General features: G+C 38.0%; 2 protein-coding genes across 2 annotated transcripts; both read right to left on the bottom strand.

Annotated features, from left to right (window-relative positions):
- Positions 1–1,526: 1,526 nt before the first annotated feature.
- On the bottom strand, positions 1,527–6,629 carry LOC149621022 (uncharacterized). The gene is made up of 2 exons (XM_089855318.1): positions 6,390–6,629; positions 1,527–2,626 (listed from the first exon to the last, which is right to left on the bottom strand). The coding sequence occupies exons 1-2, from the start codon at positions 6,625–6,627 to the stop codon at positions 1,773–1,775; spliced, it is 1,092 nt and encodes a 363-aa protein (XP_089711444.1). The 5' UTR covers positions 6,628–6,629; the 3' UTR covers positions 1,527–1,772.
- Positions 6,630–8,181: 1,552 nt separating this feature from the next.
- LOC149621021 (uncharacterized) lies at positions 8,182–21,450 on the bottom strand. Its single transcript, XM_089854678.1, has 7 exons — positions 21,412–21,450; positions 21,238–21,342; positions 19,578–20,484; positions 15,581–15,797; positions 15,269–15,337; positions 8,424–8,489; positions 8,182–8,275 (listed from the first exon to the last, which is right to left on the bottom strand). Exons 1-7 carry the CDS (start codon positions 21,448–21,450, stop codon positions 8,182–8,184), a joined length of 1,497 nt encoding a protein of 498 aa, XP_089710804.1.
- Between the last annotated feature and the right edge of the window lie 35 nt (positions 21,451–21,485).

The raw sequence follows: 21,485 nt of genomic DNA, 5'->3' as shown, positions 1-21,485 counted from the left end.
CGCAATAGTTTGTCTAGGTTCTTAATAGTGTTCTAATGTCTATGGTAGTCAATAGAGTACAAATCATTTGTAGGGAAGTTGTAGCCAAGGAGTACTAACTACCTAGGAGTAGAATTGGTAGAAAATGTGTTGAGCTAGAAAAATTCTTATAAGGAACCCCGAATTAATAAACTGGTCCCACCGTCTATTTTTTCCAAAAACGATAATTAATAAAGTGGTCCCTGGGACCACTGACCCCAGGTTATGGAATAAATAAACTGGTTTTTGACTTGTAAACCTGTCTTATTTCCTAACCTGACCCTGTCTCTGACAAACTCTCCGAGACTAGTCCTCTGTTCGCGAGCGTTTCTTAGCAAGCGGTTTTAGGCGAGGCTGTAGAGTACTGGGCTGGCGAGCGATAGGTCCGCGGTTCGATTCTCCGTGGAGTAAGGAAATTTAAAAATGCAAAATGATTTTTGCCCTTAGAAGTAGTCGCGACCGTAAAGTAAATATGCCTATGATCCGACAGAGACGGCTCATTGGATACATGCCAGTTAGACACAGAAGACGCAAGGTTTTCCGTGGCTAACGTAAGGTCAATGACCTCCCTTCCGCGAACATGCAAAGCTACACTTAAACTACAATTTAAGCGGCAATGAAAGTTCTGAGGGGGCTAGCTGGTGGCAGAAATGGAACTCGTTCGAAAGAAGAAAAGCTCAAACATTTGGAAGTGCGTTTGGAACAAACTTATCCAAAATTAATTCCGATTTTTTTTTCATTTTAGCATTCTCTGTGAGAATTTCATTATATTTAATACAATATTAATTATGAAAATGACGTTGTAAAAATTGGATATAGTGCTTCAAGTGTCTTGTCTCTGAAAATGTACACCGCTTCCGATAATACCCACCAGAACGGAGAAGGTTAGTTTCACAGTTTCGGCCCAATCATTATAGAAAATGAAAATCCATCTATTCAATCATGTGACTTTGTATTATTCCACTTTTCTTTGTTGCTAACTTAATTGCTGTTAAATCGTTAGTTTCATTAGAACTTAATGCGATGAAACTAATAATGAAGTTTAAAGTTCCGCGTAGGTCTGGTTTAATTACGTTCCTATAACAAAGAGGAGAGAGAGAGACGGAGAGATAATCAGTATAGGCAGCCGTGATCCATGCGTGTTGAAAACGGGGGTAAATCTACAGACGGTACGTCGCGGCGCCTGAACGCAGCTTTGTCGCGCATAGTTGACATAGGGGATGACAGAGACACGACGAGGAGGTCTATCCACCCATGCGGAAATGATATGAGTCCTGAAACTAAATTTATAAAGCGCGTTTCTATCACCTTTCTCTCCTCTTTGCCTATAGAGGTAAAAAATTGCGTTAAGAATGTTTACCGCGAAAAAACGTTATCCACATAAATGTAATGAACATCAAATAAATAGGGAGTACTAACCTTAGGTCAAATGGTCGTTAAATGTTTCCCTCAAAATGTTTAACAAATGTTCTTTGAATTAATTGCAAGTAAATTTAAAGATAGGAAAAGACAAGTTACAAGTATTTATTCGCTCTCGATTGCCCCCTCCCCATTTGCGCAATTGGCAATTCTCTAGCCTTGCAACCACAACAAGATATAGAGGCGTCTCTGTATTTTTTATTTTAGCATTAACAGTTACGGCCCAATCATTACAGAAAAGGATGAAAGATAAAAGCTTTTGTCCAACAATATTTAAAATGTTCATGTTACGATTAAAAAGAAATTTTACATTGTCTAGCAGCCTTCAAATCCATCTAGTCATTCATGTGACTTCTACGTTCATGTTTTGTCAAATCACCCTTCCACTTACATGCATAGTCACATTGATCACATTTGAAGGGTTTTTCACCACTGTGAATGCGTTGATGATTGATCAAATTACTCTTCATTGTGCTGGCATAGTCACACTGATCACATTTGAAGGGTTTTTCACCACTGTGAATGCGTTGATGATTGATCAAATTACTCTTCATTGTGCTGGCATAGTCACACTGATTACATCTGAAGGGTTTTTCACCACTGTGAATATGTTGATGTGCGATCAAACTAATCTTCTGCGTACATTTATAGTCACACTCTTCACATTTGAAGGGTTTTTCACCACTATGAATGCGTTGATGTATGATCAAATTATCCTTCTTCGTGCATCCATAGTTACACAGATCACATGTGAAGGGTTTTTCACCACTGTGAATGTGTTGATGTGCGATCAAATTACTCTTCATTGTGCTGGCATAGTCACACTGATCACATTTGAAGGGTTTTTCACCACTGTGAATATGTTGATGTGCGATCAAACTAATCTTCTGCGTACATTTATAGTCACACTCTTCACATTTGAAGGGTTTTTCACCACTATGAATGCGTTGATGTATGATCAAATTACTCTTGACCGTGCATCTATAGTCACATTTCTCACATTTGAAGGGTTTTTCACCACTGTGAATGCGTTGATGTGCGATCAAATGATACTTCTTCGTGCATCCATAGTTACACTGATCACATTTGAAGCGTTTTTCTTCGTTACCCTTTTTAATGTGACGTTGTGGACCCCTTTTATATTCAGCAGAATATTTGATCCGAGTTGAACGTTTCTTCTTGAATTTTCCTGCAGAAAATTATTAACGAAATATAAAAACGACACACATTCCATTTACAATATAGTATCAAAAATACAGTAACATTCAAGCGCACTTCATAAAAAATGTAATGCTAAGGCCTCTACGAAAACTCAGTCTTAAAGAAAAGAAACAATGCTGATCAAAGCGTTAGCCGATGAGCAAATGACCTCATCAACCAAAAGGGGATGAACGAACATCAACTGAAATGCACGAGAAACCTTGGCGCAAAACTAGAAAGGTTGTATTTTCGGTGGATCAAATACCAGCTGATGCTGCGTGAACACAAGTTACCAATTTATATCGTTCTTGCACCCCCTCTCTCTTTTCTAATGTCTAGTTTTCACTTTGTTTCTCTGTCTGACAAATGGCACCCCCGAGATCTTATTAGTGTTATATTTTCCACATTTGTGAAATAAAGTACAACTGGCACATGATTAAAAATAACTAATGTGGATATCCCTTCGATAGATAAAACTTATTGTTACAAAAATCTGCGTAACCAGAAACAATATCTCGTTTTATCGAGCAACAAATAATATCGTTTTATCGAGCAAAAAATAATCTCGTTTTATCGAGCAACAAATAATCTCGTTTTATCGAGCAACAAATGATCTCGTTTTATCAAGCCACTGCCTTCTCTAATACTAGGCCTGGAAATGTGCAACAGAAGTATTTTTTATTTGACATTTTGAATTTGCGCTTAGTAACCGTTAGATGGCTCTTTTCTGGGGAGAATTTTCGCGATGACGAAAGTAAATTCGTACTGCGCAGTCTCGCATGACGTCACTTCTTTCGCTTACGGCACACCAGGGTGGGAAATAAGGGTTTTCTTAAACTGGACTAAATAACCTGGTCCATTTCACAAGGGCACGCCGTCTGCTAAACTATAGAAGTGGATAATTAAACTATTAGAGTTAATGTTTGGACTCTAGTTACCCTCGAATTATCTTAGTGGTCCCGAGGACCATTGACCCCCTCCGATTTAATTTCTAAACTGGCCCAGGCAATTTTTAAACTGGTCATTTGCCCTGTGCCACCGCCTTATTTCCCACGCTGTGGCGGACTATGGGTGCAATTCGTCGCTAAAATGATACTTAGGTATGTATGATTGTATTTTTCGTCAAATTCAGTTAAATCTGAAGCCCATCTACAATGAATAGATCAATGTGTTTGGATCGTGTCTCTCAACCTAGAACCAACGCAAAAACTTTTGAGTTTAATACGTTTGCTAGATCGATAGAGACGAACATTTTAATTGATGTTGCAGATTTTGTGAAGGAAGAAATGCACTTCAATGACGATACTTGTATATTTCATTCAATCATATTTTGCGAAGGCTTTAAAATATGACTGTGATACATATTTGGAATTAATGAAACTACTGTTAACAAAGTTTATAAGACCATTGTTAGACAACTACGCAAAAGATTTAACAGATCGCAAAGAATCGTACAAAAAGTTCGAGAACAAACTTCTCCCATGAAAAACTCTAAAGATGTAAATACATTTTACCCACACGGTGATACATGCCTTTTTATATTGTCGTTTGAATTTTTATGTGTCTTTTTATTTTAGTCAGCTGCTATATTATCCTCAATAGCTTTACTTTAACCGTTGTCTTGCAAGCTTTCAAAAATTTCCCCTAGTTTTGAATTTGCCGCCAGTTTAAAACCCCAGGAAAGCGACATCTAGCGCCATTTGTGAAATACTAACTCTCACCCCCTTTTTTTTCGTATTGCATGGCCTAGTATTTGAGATGGCAGTGATCGAGCAACAAATAATCTCGTTTTATCGAGCAACAAATAAACTCCGAATTTTTGGTCGAGCTAAGTACCAGCATAAGAAAATGATATAAAGCTCCCTATAAGTATGAAACTCTCCATTTAAGCCATGTAAACAGCATTTTCTTCCATTGAAAGAAAGTTTCTAAAGCCACCTATTAAGAATTTATGGCGTTAAAAATTTTTTTTTATTTTGTAATTAAATCGTTAAAGGTCTTGAAGTTATTATTATGATAATTATAACTGATTAATGCGCATGCCAAAATTATCATAATAAATTAATAGATGGCGCGAGATTTCGACGACCTGGTACGGGTAAGGAGTGTCTCGTGTCTCTACGGGCGTGGCCAAAATTCCCCGGCCCATCGTGCTTTTCGTGGACACTTTAGGTGGCGGTGGCGGTTTCGTCCCCCTTTACTCGTGTAATGTTTAGTCTCATTACTCTTATGTTTCACTCTATAATTAATAACCCTCTATACTTTTATTAACATTCTTTATTTAGTTAAAAACATTACTATCACACTCAAGCTCGAATCCAAGACTGTCGTTCGCTAGATCCCGATTCCCCCACCCCTCTTTAGTTTCGATCAATCGGTTCAGTTCAGTTCAAATTTATTATTTCTGATGTCGGCTCCCAGAATCCCACAACTCGTAGTGCCAAAACTTCTCCCACGGGTCGTAAATAGTAAGCGCGCCAAATTTGGAAGCAAATGCTGTAGTATGAAAATGTACTACGTTTCATACTTATAGAGAGCTATATATTATTTTCTTATGATACCAGCGATAAGAAAGGAGTGAAGACCCTTGTGAAACAGGACATTTTAAAGGTTCTGATACATAATAATAATCTAGCTTTATTGCGCATCCATAGACATCCAGTGGGCTATATTTCAATGGGTCACGATTTCAATTTAAGGCCGTTGACAACCATATTTTCTATATCTATATAAATCGAAGTCCTGACTGACTGACTGATAATCAACGCCCAGCCCAAACCGCTTGCCCTAGAAGGCTGAACATTTGCAGGAAAGTTACTCGTGAGTAGTAGGCGCGTACTAAGAAAGATATTTCCAACCCGCCACCAGCTTAATAAATGGCGCCCAGAAATGTAAAAAATCTTCTCAATGCAACAAAGTCAGAGCGTTTCAACCGATTTCACAAATATTTTGTACACTGGTTTCCTTTAGCCTATAGACGGGCTGAATGGTCTTTTGGCGCCAAGCATGAAAAGTAATAAAAATGTCCCGACGGGCTGACGGGCAACGCCGAGTCCTTCGCTCCTAGGGTGCTACAAAAAGGTTAGTCATCGGTAAAATCTAACCATTCTTTATATCATTTTCATGCAAGTTCTTATTTCACGCGAGCGACGCCGCGGGTAAAAGCTAGTTCTGAATTAAAGTGGAGGAGAGACCGAAAGTAGAGCTCGTCGAACGATATTTTCGGATAAAAATCCAAGTTGGAAACTTTTGACGACACACCTCAAATCCTCGAGATATTTCCCAATTTTTATATACAAGTTCTGCACGAACCCTGGAATAGGGATCTGCCTGCTTTTACCAGGAGTATTAAATAGGTTTTGTCAGTTTTTCACCAAGATAGCAGCATCGCCAATAGCGTATTCAACTTAGCGCTCAAGGGCGCTAGATCTGCTCGCGCTCGGATTTCTGTTTTCCATTTACCGAGCGCTGGACCATCGGTGCTAATCAGTACATAATACATAGCTCGCTAAATTTGTAGCGACGATTACGACGGAAAAAGACAATTGTTAACGCAGCTCAAGAAATGAAGCGCATTTCATGTCGTCTAGAGCAAATCGAGAGCGATCTCAGAGCAGTTAAATGGAAAACGCCATTAGACTATACACCGAGATGGCAGAATTATTTGATTAGCATATTTCCACCATTGGGAGTAGTAGGAATATGAAACCCCACTCTAGGCACTCAGACGATTAAAGCATAAAATGACTTACCAATTTCCGAACAACGTGATTCGGAATTCTTTGGAGCGATTTCTTGAAATGTCTCCGAGTTGGACACCGAACTATTATTTCCGACTTCGATCGGAACTTCGGGTAAATTGAATTCCATAGAGACGGAGGTCAATTCTGACAGTTCATTTGGGCTACGTTCTGGTTTAGGAACACACACTGGCACACTCAGAGACCTTGGATCAACACGCTTCAGTTTTGGCAACTGACACAGCACCATACTTCGATTTTGTCTATCAGTTTTCTTCGCACCAGTCAAGGTTATTCTGGATTGGTTATCATCGAGATCGTTTTCTACGGCTAATTCTAGTGAATCGCTTTCGACATTTGCGCCAAGAGAAAGATCCAAATGGTTTTCGACTTCAACATTCAATTCAGGAACACGAAATTCCTTTGATCGAGTTGTTCTTTCGTCAGTTTCTCCCTCTGTTGCAACACTTTGTGATTTACGATAACAATCGATAATTGTGTTATTGTTCTCAAGAGGTTCTCGTGACGAATCACTTTCCGTCGTTGTGTCGAGAGGCATTTTCAATTGGTTTTCGACCTCGAGCTTCGGCGAAGGTAAACAAAGTGGCGAATTGTCACTGTATATCAATTTAGGGACACACGCATTCGTAATTCGCGTTATAATCCCCACATTTTTAGACTTTTTTGGGATAATTTCAGTTTCGTTTGTATTGCCAACCTCGGCAACATATTGAGACTCAGAATCCGGCGATTCTTGACTAATATCTTCTCTACCCAGCATGCCTTGGACATTGACAGCTTCGACACAGTGCATCACAATTGGAAGAGATAACTCCTGGCCATTAATTCCCGAATCATTTTCAACGGGTTCAGATTTCACTAATTCATCGTTAGCTAATTGATCCATGCCACTTTTCTCCTATTTTTCAAACAATCAACTTTGGAGTAACTCTTCCCCACCGACCATTAAAATGAAAAATGTTGCATACCATCAGATCTTTGATTCTCCTTTCCAACTCTTTATTGACCCTATTGAGTCTTTCAATTTCGTCTATTTGTTTATTTATCGTTAACGTTGTTTTCACTCTCTCTTTTTCCATGTTTGAAATTAAAACATTACGCTGAACAAAATAAGATTTCATTTTAACAGTAAATATTCTTCGGACTTTCATTGGCTGAACACATTTTAAAGGGGCAAGCAAGAAAGAACAAAGGTCCTAGCTGGGTTTCTTCGTTGCTAAAGAGGGATGTGTTACCAATCCCCTTAGATCAGAGCCAATCCTGATTGGTATTTTCACAAATAAACCTAATTATTCACCCACCCACAGAGTTTGGTTCTACTTTAAGGGACATAAGATTCGACAACTCATCCTGTACATTTAAAATGGGCTATGATACCAAAAGGGTCTCATATTTTTGTGCTTAATTTCACACTAGAAATACCTCGGCTTCCAGTTCCCTGACTCGATCATCCCTGGCTTTAACTTCCTTGATAAGATCATCTTTACTCAAGTGATCATAATAACAATCTTCCTCAGTCTTCATTTCCTAAAAACAAAGTTTCCCTAATTTTATATTTGCCTTAAACAGCCAATATTGCGATAATTTCTCAAATACCTCTTTAATCGCCACCCTTTGAAGATTTACTAAACTCATTTCGGAATTTTGTGCAGAGAGTTTGTGAAATTGTAAATCTTCCCTAAAATAGAATAATTTTTCAAACAGAAGAAAACGAACATATAACAAGAAAGGTTTCCCAATACATTGTAGCTTTCGCTATCAAAGCTTAGAAAAACATGCTTAGCTAGTTCAAAAGATTGTGACAACTGACACTGCAACTTCCTTCAAGATTAGCCTGATTAGGGAATTCCTCAAACCCATTTCTTGAATACAACCAGCTTCGTATAAATTATTTATTCAGCTAGTATTTTATTTTTTTGAAATAGCAAGAAAGATCTTTTTCTTTTCAAGGTATAATAGTTTCGATAGGTTTGGATCCGTAACATGCCTTATTGATGTACAAGTTACAATTTATTCTTCACTTACCAGCATAAACGTTTGACCATAACACGACAATCCTTCACAAAATCCATCATACTTCGTAGAGTTTCCCTGTTTTTAACAATTTAATGATATAAAAAACATGGCCTTAAACAAAGATTCAGCGTTTTCCCCTCAGTTCAATATAGGTTCTTACCAGTCAAGGCTTATACGAATGTTTTTCTTTCACAGTTACTCACACTGTTCTGTTTTTTATGTTTTTCGGGTCTTTGGGAGAAAAAGCTTCAACTTTTATTAAGAGCTTTTCTTGTATATAGATACTCTTATTAATAATCAATAAAAATACATTAAAGCCTTCAAAGGAGGAGCCGTTACCGTAACAAAGGAATGCAATTTCACTACAAAGTACAAACGCCAAAAAAGGGAAAGTCTAGCAGACAGCTTTAACTTTTTCCTAACCGCCGTCAATCAGTCTGGGAAATAAGGATATTTTTTAAACTAGTCCTTGGAGTACAGGGTAGGAAATAAGGATATTTTAAAACTGGACATAGGGCCAGCCACTCCCCCCCCCCCTGGTCTGGAATAAATAAATTGATCCATGATCATTGACCAGGACGCGTCGTCTGCTAAAATGAAGCAGTGGATAATTAAAATAGTTGAGATAACATCTGGACTCTGGTTACCCAGTTACCGTTGAATTTTATTAGTGGTCAAGTACACCACTGACCCCCCTCCGATTTAATTTTTAAACGGGTCTAGGCAATTTTTAAACTGGTCCTGGCAATTTTTGCACCATAATTTTTTTCATCCCATTTTTCATAAAATAATCGTAAAAACAAAAGTGACCTGCTACCAGGAGCTATTCTGAAATATGTCCGAGATGACATCCGAAACATTTTACTAATAATAAAAATATCGCCATAAACAAAGATTTAGCGTCACCGTTGCCTACGGGATACGAATTCTTATTCCGTAGGCAACGGCGTCACTTACTAGTCAGGGCTTATATGAAGTTCTGAAGGCTTTTCTGGGAAATATTATTTTACCATTTTACCCAAACAAAGACATAAGTGTCACTAATACATGCTAATACACATTCTTACTTACCAGTTAGGGATGATATGAAGTTATGAACACTATTCCGGGAAACACTATTTTAAACTAAATATGCTTTGACCACAGCCCACTCGATCACGCAAGTTGCACTCGCTATAGAAGCCCGTTCAAAGAATTCAAAACCCATGCATTTTCAAGAATCGAGGGGATGTAGTGGAAAAGCTAGTAAAAACATGAACGAGTCTAGATTTTTGAGACAAAAAGCACTGAAATGTTAGGGGGAATTGTCGAGTTGATGAACAAACTTTTATAGGAAAGTGAAAAATGTAAGCTCTAGCTTCCTGATTTTTTTACTATTTGTAAATTAAAGTACACTAAAAATTTAGATAATATTTTGAAAGGCTTAGGACTAATAGTTATTTTTCTAAAAATTATCAAACTTTCAATTTGTGGTTTTTTCAACTCTGGATGACTTCTAGCCATTTTAAAACGCGCTGGGCAAATTTTTCAAATAAATAATTTTTCCCCCAATACTTGTAGTACTTGGTTTTCACATATTTGCCAAGTTGTTTTAACGACTAGTAAATTGTAATAATAAATCAAATATAAGATATTAAATACAGTATTTTGATGAAGAACGTTATCAGAAGGGAATTCCCTTCAGGCGTTATTAGCTGGATTGGTTGCACCTAGTCTTTAATTTTTTACTGAAAAACTATTAGCGCTTGAAACTTCAAGATTTGTAGGACTTTAGAAAACGTTACTACGCACCTCTCAATAAAATTTCAAGACATTTGATCCACAAAAAACGAAATTACGCCCATTTTACCCCAAAAAACGGCATTTTTCTCATAGACATAATGCTAATTCGTAGACTGCTTTGACGAACTTTATCGGTTGGGCCTAGTTTTTATTTTTTTACTGAAAAACTATTCACTCTTGAAACTTGAAAATTTGTAGGACTTTAGAAAACGTTACTACGCACCTTTTCTTAAATTTTCACGACATTTGATCCACAAAAAGCGAAATTACACCCATTTTACTTCAAAAAACGCCATTTTTCCCATAGACATAATGCTAATTCTTAGACTCGTTTACCAAGGAGTACTAATCGGTCATATTCTTGACTTTTGGCTGATTGAAGGGGCTTCTATAGCGAGTGCAACTTGCGTGATCGAGTGGGCTGTGCTTTGACCCAACTTTTACTGAATTACCTCAAACTCCAAATAGTAGAAATCTTCCAATGCGTCGTCTGCTAAAACATTCAAAATTACTTTTGGCTTTGTCGTTTCGGTAAAATAGTGAGTTCCGGTACAAAATTAAGACGTAAAATTAAAATAGACGAAAACTCCAGAACTCAATGGAAAACTCCAATAAACGTTCGTAGAACGTAATTTTTACTACTATACGTTTAAATAGAGCAATCTCAGAAGTGACGTCACCCATGCTATAGAGTGCTGTCAGAAGCGCCGGTGTGACGTCACCCATGCTATAGAGTGCTGTCAGAAGCGCCGGTGTGACGTCACCCATGCTGTTTTCCCATAAAGAAAAAACGGTAACTGTCATGGCCGCTCATTGCTAACCTTGGATCTGACGTCACAGCTGACAGCACTCTGTTTGCCCATAGAACCAAAGCGGTACAAAACATGGCCGCCCACTGCCAAAGTTTTACCTAGACACTGACGTCACAACTGAGATAGCTCTATTAATCTAAATAATCATTAAAATACAGTAAGAGTAGTGAAATTTAAAGGTTTGGGGGTAAAATAGTGACATTTTGCTTCAAAATATTATGGGGTTTCCCCTCAGTTTAATATAAATTCTAAACAATAAGGGCTAATATGACGTTTATCGTTTATAATTCCTCACTTTCGTGTCTTCGTGAGTAAACGTTTCCACTTTTGAATATGGATACTAATTTTAATAATCAATAAACTTACATTAATGCCTTTAAAGGAGGAACAACAAAGGAATTCACTACAAGTCACAGTGCCAAACTAAACAGGAGAACTTCTAGCAGATAGCTTTAACCTTTTCCTAGCCGCCGTCAGGTCCGGCAGTCGACACCCCTCAGTAGGGCTGTGCGAATAGTTCTTTTTATGGTATTCGTCGAATACCAAATAGCAGTGTTTTTGGGAGCCATCTCTCGGCTCGGAATAGGAAAATGACCAAATAATTTGACCAAATAGTGTGAAGTTCAAAAATTCGACCAAATTTAAATTTCTATAAATCTATTCTACCAAATTTCAAATTTATAAATAATGGGACACGGAAAGGTACTATTGAACAGCTGAAAACTTATTTTTGAACGAATCAAAGGCTTTATTTTAATCAAAATTAGGTTAGTTGTCAATATATCCCTGCTCGTTTTGCAATGTATGACCTCTTCCATGATACTTTATTTTTAATAGGTATACTGTAGTTCAGGCTGGGTAATAGCACACTTCCTCTGGTCCAAAACCAGTTTATTAATTGCTTGGACTAGTTTTTTAATTCAAGAAGTGGGGGTTACTGGTCCTCGGGACCAGTTTATTAATTGCAAATCTATTGGAGAGCAAAGGCTGGGACCAGTCCGGAGACCAGTAAATTATTTCAGACACTAGGGGGTCACTGGTCCAAAGGACTAGTTTAAAAAATATCCTTATTTCCCAGCCTGCGGTAGTTTATAATAACCATTATCCTTTAAAACCTTTAATGGTTTATGTCCTTGTCTATGAACTTCTAAAGACTGAGTGGCTGATTCCAGCTATAGCCTCCTAGATCACGCGACTCGGTGAACGCGGGTAATACTTAACAGTAGCCACGTCAGAATTTTAAGGCTGTGTCTGCCGAGTCGCGTCATCTATGAGGCCACGATCCAGCGGACACAATCACAGCGCCCATGAGGATAGGGGCATAACATTTATGTTCCTATATCTATGACAGCGCCCTCAAATTCACAAAATCAACAGAAAAATTCAAAAACTGGCTGCGAATACCAAATAATTTGGTCAATAGACTGTTAAAAACATTCATTTTTTAGTGGTTTGATTCGCTATAGAATAGTCGGTTTTTCGAAGCTCATTATTTGGTATTCTAGAATTTTGAAAACCATTATTCGATTCGTCGGTGCGAATAGTAAACATCAATTTTGACCAAATTATTTGGTCCGACCAAATAGTAACGAATAGTCTGCACGGCCCTACCCCTCAGACGGAAGAATGATCTTGATGATCAGTGTGGTGACTAGGGCCGTGCAGACTATTCGTTACTATTTGGTCGGACCAAATAATTTGGTCAAAATTGACGTTTACTATTCGCACCGACGAATCGAATAACGGTTTTCAAAATTCTAGAATACCAAATAATGAGCTTCGAAAAACCGACTATTCTATAGCGGATAAAACAATTTGAAAGTCAATGTTTTTAACAGTCTATTGACCAAATTATTTGGTATTCGCAACAAGTTTTTGAATTTTTCGGTTGATTTTGTGAATTTGAGAGCGCTGTCATAGAGAAAGGAACATAAATGTCATGCTCCTATCCCTATCCTATGGGCGCTGTGATAGTGTTCGCTGGAGTCTGAACCGTGGCCTCATAGATGACGCGACTCGGCAGACACAGCCTTAAAATTCTGACGTGACTACTGTTAAGTATTACCCGCGTATACCGCGTTGCGTGATCTAGGAGGCTATAGCTGGAATCAGCCATTCAGTCTTTAGAAGTTCATAGACAAGGATAAACCATTAAAATTTTAAGGTTTTAAAGGGTAATGGTTATATCAACTTCTCGCTCCGGAGCTAACTATATTGAACTTCCTAATAATATGTCACTACAGTATACCTACTAAAAAGTATAGTATCATGGAAGAGGTCCTACATTGCAAAACGAGTAGGGAAATATTGACAACTAACCTAATTTTGATTAAAATAAAACCTTTGATTCCTTGAAAAATAAGTTTTCAGCTGTTCAAAATTACCTTTCCGTGTCACATTATTTATAAATTTGAAATTTGGTAGAATAGTTTTATAGAAATTTAAATTTGGTCGAATTTTTGAACTTCACACTATTTGGTCAAATTATTTGGTCATTTTCCTATTCCGAGCCGAGAGATGGCTCCCAAAAACTCTGCTGTTTGGTATTCGACGAATACCTTAAAAATTACTATTCGCACAGCCCTAGTGGTGACTGTGGTCGTACCTAGAGTCTATGTTCTAGCAGTATCATGTCGGTAAAATATCAGAGATTCTTCAAGCCTTAAACCACAAAAAATACCTATAACCATTTTCAGAGAAAACTAATAATTTTACGGATAAGCTATGTAAAAGTAGATATTTCCCAATTAAATCAATCCACATTTTCTCAATTAAATCAATCCATATTTTCTGAATTAAATATACCTCATGAAATGACTTACTCTAATCAAAAATAATCGAAATTATTAATTAAAATACGGGTTTTTGCGGGGGAAAATCATGAAATCGGTCAATATCCTTCAAATTAAGCACATAGATTCTAATTGAACTCCTCTTTTGAATGATCCCCATCTCCTTAATTGCAACTAGGGTAGGGCATACCAATTGAATTTAACTGAACCCCCTCCGATTTAATTTTTAAACTGGTCCAGGCAATTTTTAAACTGGTCATTTGCCCTGTGCCACCGCCTTATTTCCCACGCTCCCGTTCGCCCTATTCGAACTGGGGGGAGACGGTGGGAGGGCATAAACCTTAGGTGCCGCCTGGTTATAGTAGCAATGGGATAGTAGTACGTGACACCCTCCCAAGTCTTACCGCTGTTCTGGTAGCCATATTAGGTGGTCTCAGCTTCATTCCTGCTTTAATCTTTGTGAAATCGTGAAATCACGAAATCTTTGGCAAAAATCACGAAATCTCGTACGTTTTTTTGGAATGTCGGACCCCTGGGATGGGGCGCTCTACTTCTAAGACTTCTGGGATTAAATGCTCTTTGCTTAATACCCTAATTTTTTGGCTTCTCTCAGGGCGCTGTATTTCTAGATATCTAGTGATATGTCTAACAAAAGACTTCTCACGGCGCTCTGTTTCTAGATATCTTTTTGATATGTCTAATACAAGGTATCTTAAGGGGCTCTAATATATTCAAAAGGCTCCCGAAGACCCAAAAACATAATATTGAAGACGTTTCAACATATATAGATCTTTCATTCTCAATACAAGCAAGGGTTATATGATTCATTTCAGCTCATATGAAAGAAATAGGAGTATGATGTTGCCCCATGAATTGACTATATTTTTCAGAATGTTCCAAGGTAAGGTAACTTACTTCAATTGAAATTACCTTCTGAAAATTGATTTAATTTAACACGATTAATGATTTTTAATATTAGTTAGAATGTTTAATTCTTCAACAACATTTTCTTTCTACAAATGAAAAACTCAAACAATTAAAATTCACTCTACATAAAATTCATCATATTAAGTAAAATATTTACATTATTTCAAAATAAAGAGTATTAACTTAAAATGAATAACGGACATTCAACTACTACTACTTGGTACTTTTCATTTAGAATTATTTTGAATATTTGCAATGATCACATTTGAAGGGTTTTTCTCTACTGTCGGGCAATCGTATCTCAATGGTATTTCACCGCTGTGAATGCGGACATGTCCGATAGAAAAACTCTTATATTTACTGGCAAATTCACAAGTCACGTCTGAAGGGTTTTTCTCTTTTATGAAGGGTATTATGTGTGATCAAAACGAACTTTCATGCGCTAGTAAAGTCACAATGAGCACATTGAAAGGGCCCCCCCCCACTTTGAACGCGTTGATGCCTGATGAAAGTACTCTTGCCAGTCCACCTAAAGTCTTACAGATGGCATTTGAAGGGTTTTCCACCATTGTGTTTGCGTTGATGTTTGGTCAAATTATTCTTCTGTTCGCTGGAATAGTCGCACAGATTACATTTGAAGGGTTTTTCGCCACTGTGAATGCGTTGATGTCTGATCAAATGACTCTTCATTGTGCTGGCATAGTCACACTGATCACATTTGAAGGGTTTTTCACCACTGTGAACGCGTTGATGTTCGATCAAATGAACCTTCTGCGTGGATCCATACTCACACTGATCACATTTGAAGGGTTTTTCACCACTGTGAATGCGTTGATGTGCGATCAAATTATACTTTTGAGTGCTGTCATAGTCACACTGATCACATTTGAAGGGTTTTTCACAACTGTGAATGCGTCGATGTGTGATCAAACAGCTCTTCATTGTGCTGGCATAGTCACACCGATCACATCTGAAGCCTTTTTCTTCGTTACCCTTCTTAATGTGACGTGGACCCCTTTTATATTCAGCAGAATATTTGATCCGAGTTGAACGTTTCTTCTTGAATTTTCCTGCAGAAAATTATTAACGAAATATAAAAACGACACTTACACCATTTACAACATAGTATCAAAAATACAGTAACATTCAAGCGCACTTCATAAAAAATGCAATGCTAAGGCCTCTACGAAAACTCAGTGTTAAAGAAAAGAAACATTGCTGATAAAGGCGTTAGCCGATGAGTAAACGACCTCATCAACCAAAAGGGGATGAACGAACATCAACTGAAATGCAGGAGAAACCTCGGCGCGAAACTAGAAAGGTCGTATTGATGCTGAGTGAACACAAGTTACCAATTTATATCGTTCTTGCACCCCTCTCTCTCTTTTCTAATGTCTAGTTTTCACTTTGTTTCTCTGTCTGGCAAATGGCACCCCCGAGATCTTATTAATGTTATATTTTCCACATATGTGAAATAAAGTACAACTGGCACATATTTAAAAATAACTAATGTGGATATCCCTTCGATAGATAAAACTTATTGTTACAAAAATCTGCGTAACCAGAAACAATATCTCATTTTATCCAGCTACAAAAAAACTCCGAATTTTTGGTCGAAATAAGTACCAGCATAAGAAATTAATATAAAGCTCCCTATAAGTATGAAACTCTCCATTTAAAGCATGTAAACAGCATTTTTTTCCATTGAAAGAAAGTTTCTAAAGCCTCCTATTATGAAAAAAATTTTATAATGTAATTAAATCGTTAAAGGTCTTTAAGTTATTATTACGATAATTATCACTGATTAAGTGCATGTCAAAAATATAATAATAAATTAATAGATGGCGCGAGATTTCAACGACCAAGGCTAGCCCCTACACATACGAGGTAAGGAGTGTCTCGTGTCTCTACGGGCGTGGCCAAAATTCCACGGCCCATCGTGCTTTTCGCGGACACTTTAGGTGGCGGCGGTGGTTTCGTCCCCCTTTACTCGTAGTGCCAAAACTTCTCCCATGGGTCGTAAATAGTAAGCGCGCCAAATTTGGAAGCAAATGCTGTAGTATGAAAATGTACTACGTTTCATACTTATAGAGAGCTATATATTATTTTCTTATGGTACCAGCGATAAGAAAGGAGTGAAAGACCCTTGTGAAGAGGTCATTTTAAAGGTTCTCATACATAATAATCTAGCTTTATTGCGCGTCCATACTACTCAGTGGGCTATATTTCAACGGGTCACGATTTCAACGCATAGAGAGGTGGTGGCTTGCCCCTACGTCACAGCTTTCCGACAGCGCCCTATGCTAAGTATTACCGTTAACCTCAGCAAGTTTCGATGGGAAGGAGAAACCGGGTTACGCCGCGCAGGAAAGATCCTTTAAGAAGTAGGGAGAGAACTTTCAGAACTCCATGCTGAAGGGTTTCCACCCAAGTTTTTCACCCCGTGCCACAGTCCAGGATAGAACCCGGGACTCTCTTGGTGCGAGGCGAAAGTGCTAACCACTTCACCACCCCACGCACCTAGAATTACTACCTAATGGCTTGATGCCACTGTTATTGGGTATTTACAAACCAAAACGATTGAAAAGAAGTTTAAAGATAAAATTAGGTCCAAAAGCTGAACACTATTTTATCGGTAGAGAGTTCACTAGTTTTTCGGATATTTTTACTGATTTGAACGTTTTTGAAAACGTCGTTTGTTTTAGCGGGAGTTTAATTCGTTCATTAAATAAATAAATCATGGATAAGGACAACCTCTTTGACAAAAGCGTAGGCGAGAAGACAGTAGGGACTAGGGACAGGTCACTGTTATTTAACATTTTCTTATATTAACGCCCCAGGCGAATTTAACCCATTAAATAATTTTTGGGAAATGTTCAAATAACAATTTAGCGTTGGAACGTAAAATGTTTATCTCGTACCTAAGAAATTGTTTTGCATAATTGGTTCGAATAAGTTACGGCGAGGATGACAAAACAAGTTTAAAAAAAACTCAGTACATTTAAGGCCTTGACAACCATATCTTCTATATCTATATAAATCAAAGTCCTGACTGACTGACAGATAATCAACGCCCAGCCCAAACCCTAGAAGGCTGAACATTTGCAGGAACGTTACCCATAAGCAGTAGGCGCGTACCAAGAAAGATATTTCCAATCCGCCGCCAGCTTAATATTTGGCGCCCAAAAATGTAAAAATCTTCTCTATGCAACAAAGTCCGCGCGTTTCAACCAATTTCACAAATATTTTGTACACTGGTTTCCTTTATCCTATAGACGGGCTGAATGGTCTTTTGGGTTCAGTTTGTTGTCATCTTTATAAATGGCGGCCAGAAATTTTAAAACAATTCTTTATGGAATAATCTAAGCATGAAAAGTAATAAAAAATGTCCCGACGGGCTGACGGGCAACACTGAGTGCCTTCGCTCCTAGGGTGCTTCAAAAAGGTTAGTCATTAGTAAAATCTAACCATTCTTTATATCATTTTCATGCAAGTTCTTATTACACGCGAGCCACGCCGCGGGTGAAAGCTAGTTCTGTATTAAAGTGGAGGACAGTCTGGGAAATAGCACACTTCCTCTGGTCCAAAACCAGTTTATTAATTGCTTGGATTAGTTTTTTAATTCAAAAATTGGGGGTTACTGGTCCTCGGGACTAGTTTATTAATTGCAAATCTATAGGAGCACAAAGGCTGGGACCACTCCGGAGACCAATTTATTATTTAGGACACTAGGGGGTCACTGGTCCCAAGGACTAGTTTAAAAAATATCCTTATTTCCCAGGTTTGCCATATTGGGCTGGAAAGCCGCCAATTTGGCTTCTTCTCAAAAATATTAGCTTGAAATAAAAGGGTTGGCTGTTGGCTGGAAATTGGGCTTGTCGGGGTTTTTCTTTAGCTTTCTGTACTTAAAATACCGCCAATAGGCGAAGATCATTAGAATTCCCAAAAAAAACTGACAAATGGTGCTGTCAAACCATTTGTGTAGCCTATAATTCGTCAAATTATGGTTAAATAAAGTGGCTTCATCTTGTTTTGCGTTTTAAAAATGGTGTCAGTATAGAATATGCATTGAAATTTTTAAAAGAAAAACTAACTTAAAATTTTCACGATAAATTTTTGGCTTGTTTTGGGCTGGATAGCCTAGATCTTAGGCAGTTTTTGGGCTTCTTTTCGAAATACCGATTGGCGGTTTTTTGGGCTTGTTTCCAATTTGATTTTGGCGGGTTGAAGGTTTTCAATCTGGCATCCCTGTTATTTCCCAGACTGGTGGAGGAGAGATGGAAAGTAGAACTCGTCGAACGATATTTTTGGATAAGAATCCAAGATGGAAACTTATGACGACACACCTCAAATCCTCGAGATATTTCCCAATTTTTTTTATACGGGTTCTGCACGAACCCTGGAATAGGGATCTGCCTGCCTTTACCAGGAGTATTAAATAGGTTTTTCCGTTTTTCACCAAGATAGCAGCATCGCCAATAGCGTATTCAACTTAGCGCTCAAGCTTAGGCGCTAGATCTGCTCGCGCTCGGATTTCTGTTTTCCATTTACCGAGCGCTGGACCCAAGATCCCATCGGTGCTAATCAGTACATAATAGATAGCTCGCTAAATTTGTAGCGACGATTACGACGGAAAAAGACAATTGTTAACGCAGCTCAAGAAATGAAGCGCATTTCATGTCGTCTAGAGCAAATCGAGAGCGATCTCAGAGCAGTAAAATGGAAAACACCATTAGACTATACACCGAGATGGCAGAATTATTTGATTAGCATATTTCCACCATTGGGAGTAGTAGGAATATGAAACCCCACTCTAGGCACTCAGACGATTAAAGCATAAAATGACTTACCAATTTCCGAACAACGTGATTCGGAATTCTTTGGAGCGATTTCTTGAAATGTCTCCGAGTTGGACACCGAACTATTATTTCCGACTTCGATCGGAACTTCGGGTAAATTGATTTCCATAGAGACGGAGGTCAATTCTGACAGTTTATTTGGGTTGCGTTCTAGAAGAGGAACACACGGTGGCACACTCAGAGACCTTGGATCAACACGCTTCAGTTTTGGCAACTGACACAGCACCATACTTCGATTTTGTCTATCAGTTTTCTTCGCACCAGTCAAGGTTATTCTGGATTGGTTATCATCGAGATCGTTTTCTACGGCTAATTCTAGTGAATCGCTTTCGACATTTGCGCCAAGAGAAAGATCCAAATGGTTTTCGACTTCAACATTCAATTCAGGAACACGAAATTCCTTTGATCGAGTTGTTCTTTCGTCAGTTTCTCCCTCTGTTGCAACACTTTGTGATTTACGATAAGAATCGATAATTGTGTTATTGTTCTCAAGAGGTTCTCGTGACGAATCACTTTCCGTCGTTGTGTCGAGAGGCATTTTCAATTGGTTTTCGACCTCGAGCTTCGGCGAAGGTAAACAAAGTGGCGAATTGTCACTGTATATCAATTTAGGGACACACGCATTCGTAATTCGCGTTATAATCCCCACATTTTTAGACTTTTTTGGGATAATTTCAGTTTCGTTTGTATTGCCAACCTCGGCAACATATTGAGACTCAGAATCCGGCGATTCTTGACTAATATCTTCTCTAACCAGCATGCCTTGGACATTGACAGCTTCGACACAGTGCATCACAATTGGAAGAGATAACTCCTGGCCATTAATTCCCGAATCATTTTCAACGGGTTCAGATTTCACTAATTCATCGTTAGCTAATTGATCCATGCCACTTTTCTCCTATTTTTCAAACAATCAACTCTTAACCTTTGGAGTAACTCTTTCCCATCGACCATTAAAATGAAAAATGTTCCATACCATCAAATCTTTGATTCTCCTTTCCAACTCTTTATTGACCCTATTGAGTCTTTCAATTTCGTCTATTTGTTTATTTATCGTTAACGTTGTTTTCACTCTCTCTTTTTCCATGTTTGAAATTAAAACATTTCGCTAAACAAAATAAGATTTCATTATAACAGTAAATATTCTTTGGACTTTCATTGTCTGAGCGTATTTTAAAGGGGCAAGCAAGATAGAACAAAGGTCCTTGTTGCATTTCTTTGTTACTCAAGAGGGATGTGTAATATGTTAAAAATCCCCTTAAAGCAAAGGGCGGCTTCGTTGACGCCCCTTAAAGATGGCTTTTCTACTACACAGTGGCTAAGCTTGGTAAAGGCTAGTTAAGCCAAAGGCAGGAACCAATGGGACCTAGTGCATTAGGTCTGATTGGTTCCTGCCATTGGCAAGGTAAAATTCGTGTCCAGAAGATTAGCCAGCATGCTAGGGGTGATAATGGAGCCGCCTGTTACTTAAAATCAGAGCCAATCCTGATTGGTATTTTCACAAATAAACTTAATTATTCACCCACCCACAGAGTTTGGTTCTACTTTAAGGGACATATGGTTCGACAACTCATCCAGTACATTTAAAGTGGGCTATGATACCAAAAGGGTCTCGTATTTCTGTTCTTAATTTCACACTAGTAATAAATACCTGAGCTTCCAGTTCCCTGACTCGATCATCCCTGGCTTTAACTTCATTGATAAGATCATCTTTGCTCAAGTGATCATAATTACAATCTTCCTCAGTCTTCATTTCCTAAAAACCAAGTTTCCCTAATTTTATATTTGCGTTAAACAGCCAATATTGCAATAATCTCTCAAATACCTCTTTAATCGCCAACCTTTGAAGATTTACTAAACTCATTTCGGAATTTTGTGCAGAGAGTTTGTGAAATTGTA

The sequence above is a fragment of the Phalangium opilio genome, unplaced genomic scaffold, assembly GCF_054372755.1.
Source record: "Phalangium opilio isolate 3A_F unplaced genomic scaffold, DU_Popi_V2 ptg000209l_1, whole genome shotgun sequence".
Classification (NCBI taxonomy): Eukaryota; Metazoa; Arthropoda; class Arachnida; order Opiliones; family Phalangiidae; genus Phalangium; species Phalangium opilio.
This window is presented reverse-complemented; position numbering and strand designations above follow the sequence as displayed.